The 8,970-nt window shown below is 33.7% G+C and overlaps 1 protein-coding gene across 1 annotated transcript; it reads right to left on the reverse strand.

Annotated features, from left to right (window-relative positions):
* Positions 1 to 2,589: 2,589 nt before the first annotated feature.
* LOC114741952 (disease resistance protein RPM1-like) lies at positions 2,590 to 5,826 on the reverse strand. The gene is given in 2 exon segments (XM_028930197.1): positions 2,590 to 3,657; positions 3,660 to 5,826. Coding segments are annotated over 2 exon segments (2,871 nt in total). The 5' UTR covers positions 5,725 to 5,826; the 3' UTR covers positions 2,590 to 2,851.
* Positions 5,827 to 8,970: the final 3,144 nt, after the last annotated feature.

Below are 8,970 nucleotides of genomic sequence, written 5' to 3' on the forward strand. Positions count from 1 at the left end.
TTCATTTTTGTGATTAATGTTAAATGTGAAAGGCATTTTGGTCCGCATGCATTTTTCTCCGAAAAAGCAAAGTTCTGGGATAAAAATTACCAGAAGTTGAAAACAACAAACTAATTAATTAATTAATTAATATAATAAAGATAGTCATCTTGGGCAAAGCATCAAGAAAGCGTGTAACTTGATCATAATGCTTAACAATTATTAATTTTTTTCTTAAGAGATATTTAAATTATAATTTTTTTGTTCAATTTGAAAGTTTGCGCCTTTTTCTAAAACCGAAACCGCTTGAAGAAGTTCAATGCATGACTAAAGCATATGGGATTGCAGTTGGAGAAGCCAAAAACATATGGGAAAGCGTGAAACTGAGGTTAGTGGCTTATTGTGGCTCAGAAGATTGTTTGGATGGGACTGCTTTTCTAACTGACTTATGGGAAAAAGTAACTTTTCTAACTGACTTATAGGAAAATTGTACAAAGCTTACGATCTAATTAGTCATGTGATTTCATTTACTTTAATTAGAGACCAAATAAATTTTAATTTATATTCTTGTTTATCCATTATGTATATTTAATTAATTATCTACAAGGTGTTTTTAAATTTTTCTCCGTAACAAATATTTTTATTTTATAATCTCACAAATAAACTATTTATATTTTACCATAATAATTTTATGTATTTTTTAAACTATTATCACATTAAAAACATATAATTTCAAATACTATTATTCAATAAAGTCTATGTCATTTTCAGTCATTTACAACCAAACTAACTTTTCTATTAATCATCCAAACAACTTTTAACTTTTTCAACTGACTTTTTATAAGCACCTATCCAAACATAAATCATATTACACTAACTGATTTTTACTCCAACTTCAGTTACAAAAGTCAGTTAGACTATAAGTTAGTTTTGTCCAACGCCAATCCAAACATACCCTATATCAGCATATCCATTGTCTAAACACTAAAATAACAAGTCTGGTCAATAAATAATTGAGTACGCGTGCTCACATTTTCTGTAGTTGAAGAAATAAATAATTAGCCAGTCAATATTAACTCTTGATATAAAATATAATATATAAAAAAATTTTAGGGTTAAATTTCAAAAGGAACAATTACATTCAGGTCCCACAGAACACAATTAATTAAGAAAAAGTCCCTGAAAATCCTGAAATGATTTTTAAGTCCCCAGGGACTGTGTGTAATAAATTGTAATTGTAAAATTACTTACTTACTTTCATTAATTTTATTGCAACAATTTATTTACAACCTCAGCAGTGGTTGTTGACAACCTGATGAGAAGTGGTTGACAACCTCGACAGTGTCCTTGACAACTCACTCTGTGGGATACCAAGGGTAGTACCAAAGTTGTTAACCACTTCTCTTCGGGTTGTCAATAGCTACCGTTGAAGTTGTAAATGAATTGCATTTGGTTCAAATTAATGGGAGCAAATAGATAATTTCACAATTACAATTTATTACACACAAGTTCATGGGGATTTAGAAATCATTTCGGAATTTCTAGAGACTTTTTCCAAATTAATTATCTTCTGTGGGACCTTAGTATAATTTTCCTTATTTCAAAAATAATAATTTAGATTAAAAAAATTATTCTAATTATATCTAAAGTTTGCTTGTACTCTATTTGCACTCTATTTGGCCCAGTCGCGAACGTTCGAAGTCACGTCCTTTCTTTGACTCTCACAATATTAGTATCACACTTTCACATACTCTTATTACTTTCAGGCTAAGTTATATTTCAATTTTCAACCTCAAACACACTTATTCCTATAGTTTTGTTCTTGAGTTTTAGTTCTTATATTGGTTTTGTGTATTTGACTTTGCTGATTATACTTGTCACCTGTTGTTGAAGGTAATATCGTATGGACCGCCCCCGGGGAAAAAAAAAAAAAAAGTAGCTCCGGGTAACAGAAAATCTAGATACCTTGGAAACAAAATTCTAAACTTCGAACGGTAGTTTTATAACATTTTTCATTCTCACTAAGGTCACAACAAAAATACTCCTCTGGCCTTATTTATAAGGAAGTGACAAAAATTTTCTTTATCCTATTTATAAGTTACATCATTAAATTTTAGCATGCTCAATATATTATTTTGTTATTCATTTATTACAGAATAGATAGTTTTTTTTTTTTAAATATACGCATTAAAAAGAGATTAAATTGAAAAGTTGTTATATTTTAAGAGAGAGTTAATACGGTATAAAATTTTTCTTATTCAATGTGAAGCATATTGAAAATATCTTATAAATAAGATCAGAAGAGTATATTATTAGGATGAACAGCAAAAGATTGCACTGCTGCATCAATTAACATGTTCACAAGGGGGAAATACAACTATGTGATGAATTTTATGTAGTTAGAATAACAATATCCATAGGTATTTTGGTCACCTGCAAGCTCAGAAATTGAAAAGTGGATAAGCAGTAAAATTTCTGTCCAAGATTTTTTAGTCTCTTGCTTTGAGGCACCTGGTATTCAGATAGAATGGATCTCTTGAAATTTAGCCAGATTAATGACTCCTAAATCAACACCATCATGGTACTACCATAGCTTATGCACCCCACATGGAAGGTAAAATTCAGTGAGTTTTTTTTCTGCATCACTTAAAAATCAGCAACCAGCTTGGTTTTACTGTTTATTGGCATTGGAAAATCTAATGAATCATGACTGTGCGAGAAAACAAATATTGAACTTCATACGTCATGATTCAATGACCAAAAGGAGACAAAGGAAAAAAAAAATTTCCTAGTTCAAGAAACATGCTATGTTTCTTGGTTTATTTGCTATGAACAAGTCTGTAGTCATTTCTATAAAGAGTTTGCGAATAAGTTAAACCTTCCAAAGTATACGACGCTCATGACTTTTCATTGCAACATTATTACTTGAAGAACTGTCTCTCTCCCCAAAAGTATCCACTGAGTAGACATCCCATGTACCAGATTTCCAGTAGGTTGAATAAACCGCAGGTACATGTTCTACTCTCCAATGATCGCTACCTCCATTTGGACTTAGTGCATTGATCAATTCATCAGGCATATCAAAGAAGTCAATTGCTTTTAGCTTACTCAAATGTTCTATACCTGAGGGTACCTTCTTCAATGATCCACATCTCTGGATGATCAGTCTTTTTAGATTTGGCATTGCTCCTTCCTCCACCATCATGGATTTCAATCCATCCATATCATCAAGGCCTAAAAGTTTCAGACTTGGGAATTTCTCTGCCTTGAAATGCAGTGTCTCACCAACATAAACCTGTAAGAACTCAAGATGAATTAGATTTGGGAGATCTTGAAGATACACCAGAGGATCCTCCTCTAACCTGCTCCATTTCAAATACACTCTGACTAGATTCTGGAGGGAGGGTATCCATTCAGGAAACTTCTCTAAACGTCCACATAAGTACAGTTGTCTCAGGTATGGAGGAGGCTTGGCAATGTTTTGAATGTCAATGATCTCATCATCTTCTACTGCAGTTATGGATAGAGACCTCAGATTTGTCATTTTCTGAATGGATGAGCACAAAGCAGCCCCATCTTCTTTCTTCAGCTTTCTTATGCCCAGCCTTCTGAGTTGAGTCAGCTTTCCAAGCTCAACCATCAAGTCTTGACTTCCTTGGTCTACCTCTATGAAACAAGCTTTTGCAGAGATTGCATGCATCCTATTGGACCAGGCAGCTTGAAGCCATGCCTTGAGAGGAAATGAGCATAGGATTCAATCTCATAACGATACACCAGGAGATGGCGTAGTCGTTGCAGCTCCAATATTTCAACTGGCAATTCCGTGACATAGGAGTGTTTGAGATTTAATGTCTCCAGGTTTTGAAGTTTCTTAATGGAGCCTGGAATACTTTTTACCTTGGTATTCTTCAGGCTTAGATACTTCAGGTGGTAAAGGTTGACAACTTCAGCAGGAAACGACTCCAAAGGTGCATCTTGCAGATCTAGCACCTTAAGCAGCCTACAACCCTTTGAGAATAATCCAGATAAACAGATGTCATCATTTGAATCTGCTAAAGAAAACAATAGGAGAGAACGCAATTGAAATGAAGTCCTATTTTGCTGTACGGTCTGCAAACTATTCATTACTGATAAGCGACGGACTCTTTCTGGCCATATTATGTCCTGGTCCATGGCCAGTGTTGCAAAGTTTTGATCTTTTGACTTCAGATTGATGATGTCCCGTAGAAAGTCATGAACACGACAAGTCTTCATCCTGCCATCACTGCCTTTCTCTACCACTTGAATCAGACTCCTGTTCAAGAGCTCCTTCAGGTAACTTTCTGCAACTTCTTCTAGTGTCCTTCCTTCTTCTCCATTGACAAACCCTTCAGCTATCCACAAGCGAATCAACCTCATATGCTCAATGGCATAAAATTCTGGAAAGATGATCAGGTACAACAGACAGGATTTGAGATAATAAGGCAAATCATTGAAACTCAGAGAAAGCACTTTGTTCATATCCTCCATTTTGTCATTGCTTTCAATTTCAGATGCCATACTTTTGCTAACAGCTGACCATTCTTCTATGTTGCTTCTGTCTTTTGTAGCCAAAGCACCACTGATAGCCACAATTGCCAGAGGCAACCCCCCACACCTTTTCAAGATACTCTTAGAAGACTCCTCCAAATGAGGAGGACATGAATTACCCTGAAATGTTTTCTTACAGAAAAGAGCCCATGCTTCATCCTGAGGTAAGAATTCCAGGTTATAGATCTTACCTTGCAACTCAGTGCAGCAAGAAAGTGCTACCTCTTTGTTTCTTGTGGTGATCATTATTCTACTGCCATAGTTATTGTTAGGCAAAGCAAGTTTGATAGCATCCCATGCATTTACCCGCCATATGTCATCCAGAACGATGAGGTATCTACTTTGTTGAAGCAGACTCTTGACCAACTCCTTCAGATTGTCACTTTTCATTGAGCCAATTTCTGCAGGAGCTGGTTTTCCAATAACTTTATGAAGCTGTTGAACCAGGTCTCTTAGAAGCTCTTTGATCTTGAAGGATTTTTTTTTTGACCAGAATTTGATCTTGAAGGATTGAGAAACTGTGACCCAAGCGTGCATCTTAAAACGCTTCTTCACTTTTGGGTCATCATAAACCTGCTTTGCCACTGTGGTTTTGCCCAGCCCTCCCATTCCATAGATTGGAATCACCGCCTTTCCTTGTTCCCCATGGTAAAGCAAATCAATTAGCTGCTTCTTTGGCTTCTCAATACCCACAAGATCAGCTTCCTCAAGAAGAAGTGCATCTCCTTGGCTATCAAGCCTCGATCTATGAAAAAGATTCGAGCTTGGCCCAGTCTCAGTTATGCTGCGACGATCCTTGGAGATGTTTTCGACTCTGCCTTTGATCTCTTGCAAGTCAGAAGCAATCCGATGTCGAGCTCTGAGAGCTTTAATGGCTGAAGCAAACCTTCTGAAAGCAGAATTGTGGCCATGCCCATGATGATTCACGAGGCGAATAGTGAAGTCATCAATGGCGTCTTCCATGTCATGAGCTACATCTCTGACTTGCTTCACCCAGACTTTGAGTTCTGGGTCTTTGTCCTCCAAAGCACCGGCCATTCTTAAGATGGCCTTGAGACGCTCCAGTTCATCTTTAATGAACTGAACCTCTGTGCGAACACCCTTCAAAAGCTGAACTTCTTCTTGCAGTAAAGAGGTCAACTTGTCCAGTAAGAACAACACCGGACTTTCCGCCATTTTCTTTTCAGCTTCAGATTTTGATATATGGGTAGTTGATAATCAGAGGATTAGCGAATAAGATGTTGGTGGTCAGATTTCTCCGATGGATTCTGTGATGATTATGTGAGTTATACTGGATGAAATGTGCTTGCTCATATGTATATATAATCAAATGGCTCGGGCCCCCTTTTTTTGGCTCTTGTTATAAAAGTCGTTTACTTGGAGCCAACGGCGTTCGAACTTTAAAACAACGTCCTTCGGGCCGAATAAGGAAAACATCGTCCTTGGTCTCAAACTTGATACTTCCACTAATTTTCCGGGAAAATACGATTATAAGAAGCCTAATGAGTTTTCTGAAATTGAAGAAGTCGTAATATTCCAGGATAATGAAATATTCCCAGAAAAGAAACCGTCCAGTTGACTTATTATCGGACATGAACGTGACTTTTATCAGACAGGAACAATGCATCAAATTTGGGTTCCATGCAATTAAGTCAATCCTCATTGCTCTGAAACCTGCAATTTCTCGGCAAATTATTGGGTGTTTCTTCGTTATTTCATGCAAAGGATCTTAGTTGAACTGTTCAATAATGGCGTCCAGAGTGACGAAACGGTCCGTACTCCCGTTGGAACATGACAGTTTTCTGTTTGTTTGTTTTTACGCCAGATATGACAGTAGTTTTATTCAGAATTATGTTGATAATTTTTTTTACGACTGAAAATTAAAATCACTTGATATAAAATTATTAGTGTGGCTAAAGTTACTACTGATCAAAATTGAAAATGCAATTGCAATTAAAAAAATGCAAAAACAAAAAAAAATTAAAAAAAGGAGTAAAATCGTTGAAAGTTAATTACACGCAACCATATATGCCTATATAATTAATCCTAGCCATATAACTCTTTAAAATGGGTCATTTTCTTCATCCGAAGCATGATAAAACAGTGACAGGAAAATAAAATAAGTATATATGAGGCTGCTATGAATAATATTTCTTTTTCCCCCCCATTTTAGACTTTTGAGCAAGTCATGGGAAAATAATAGGGCACAAGAGAGAATGACAGGCTCAGCTATTAAATTTTAATTTTTTTTTTCTCGCACTGAATCTTAAAAAATTATGACACTTGGGATAAGTATGTTCCCTTTTTCACCTCCAACTCACTACATAATTGCTCCTATAAATTAAAGCAACTATTTTTTAAGAATACAATAATAACTTTATATGATTTAATTAAATTAGTTATTTATTATAATTTATCAAAATTACCCTAGACAAAGATCATGAATTAGAAGAGTTTGGTTAATTAGTTAGAAAATTGTATAATTAGTTAGGGATATTAGGTTAAAAAAAAGTAATAAGTACGTCAGACAAAATTATTCACATGACTTTATTCACGTATGACTTTGTATTAAGGGGGGAAAACGACAAAGTGTTCCGTTCCCAGACTTTGTGCAAACCATGGATAGAAGGAATATATAATAGACTATTTGGTAGGAATAAAGTGACGTGCAATGGTAGAAGTCCTGCTATGTGGAGTCCTACTACATAGGCATGTGAATTATTATTATTATTATTATTATTATTATTATTAATTTCATTTAGAAAGCGGCTAACTTGATCACCAGGGTAACAGTAATTAAATTTTCTCAAGAGATATTTGAAGCACATACTTCATTCTTCCCATCCTAAATATAAAAGTTAATTAAGAAATTCTTTTTAAGTTTAAATATAAAATTTCAATTAACTTAATATCCTAAATTTATAATTTTTTTTCTTAAACCATCTTTATTGATTGCATATATATTCAATGAGGATTTTCAATCAAGAGATTAGTCTTCAATGCAAATGATTGAAAATAGCTTCTTAGAAAAAATAATATATATTTTCAAATAACTAACTTAATTAACATTCCTAATCTCTATAAATTGCTACCTCCAATCCTAAATATAATAGCTAACGAAGGGTTTGTTTTAATTTTAAATATATAAGATCTCAGCTCATTTTGTCTCTCAAATTTATAACCCTCCTTACTAATTACACACATTAAGGGGTTTTTGATCAGGGGATTACATCCACTCCAAATTATTAAATGGAGTATTTTAAAGAAAATTACTATGTATTTATTACAAATAATCAATTTAACTAATTTTTTTTAAATATATGCAAATTAATCGACGACTTCTTATATTTAGAGTAAGAAGAATTAGTTATTTAACTCTTAGCTCTTATATTTGGCACGTGAGTTTTTTGTTTGGCTGGTTCCAATTGAAAGTTTAAACATTCTTTTCCTTAGACTGAAACCTGCACTTGAAGAAACCCAGTGTACCTAGAAGCTATATATCAAGCTTGGCCAATAGGAAGTAAATTGAGTAGTCATTCTAGACGTTATGTGAACCCAAGCTACAAGTAATATGTGTGTGGACGACTTGGTAATTGGTAGGAGCAAGGAAGGGCAACTTACGCGTAACGTACGGTACAGTTCTAAAATTTCTGAGCATGCAGTATAGTGATAGTGATACATGATACGAGTGCTTCAAGCTGAATTAAGAGTCATAAGAATTAATAATTGTCAATGATGAAGATATATACAATTACCAAAAGCTGAAAACCATAGAATAATTAATAATATTATATGTTTTAGAAATTTTTGTCATAAATTAATATTTTTTGGTATAGCTCAGAAAATCCTCAAATTACTTTAGATTTAAGACTTATCTTTGTTAGGCCAAAAACATTAAAGTTAAAACGATTCAAACAAGTACATTTTCCGAAATTCGAACTTGTTTTGTTTTTCTTCTTAAAAGTGAAACTATTTACTATGGGTTTGTTTGGATCAGCGATTGGAAAAAAAGATTATTAAAAAAGTAGCTTATGGAGAAGTGAAGTTGGATAAAGCTAAATTAGATAAGTTGAATTGTGTTTGGATCAGAGTTCATAAAAGCTAGCTTGTAAAAGTGAGATTGATAAAAGATTGTTTGGATTATAATTAAGTAAAAGTAAATTTGGTTGTAAAATGACCAAAATGAGTATGAGTTTAATAAATAATGAAACATGATTAAAAAAATAATTTCACATAATACAATGAAATTAAAATAATTTAATATGAAAAAATCAAATTTAATGAGTGAATTAAATTTTAAAACTTTAAAGAAATCATAAAATATTTCCTCCGGTCTAAATATAAGACCCATTTACAAATTACACAATAAAAGAGGTTTTATATTTAAGACCGAATTTATCCTATAAAAGAGTTTTATATTTA

This window comes from Neltuma alba, unplaced genomic scaffold (assembly GCF_004799145.2).
Source record: "Neltuma alba isolate B1F8T4 unplaced genomic scaffold, ASM479914v2 tig00003586_pilon, whole genome shotgun sequence".
Taxonomy (NCBI): domain Eukaryota; kingdom Viridiplantae; phylum Streptophyta; class Magnoliopsida; order Fabales; family Fabaceae; genus Neltuma; species Neltuma alba.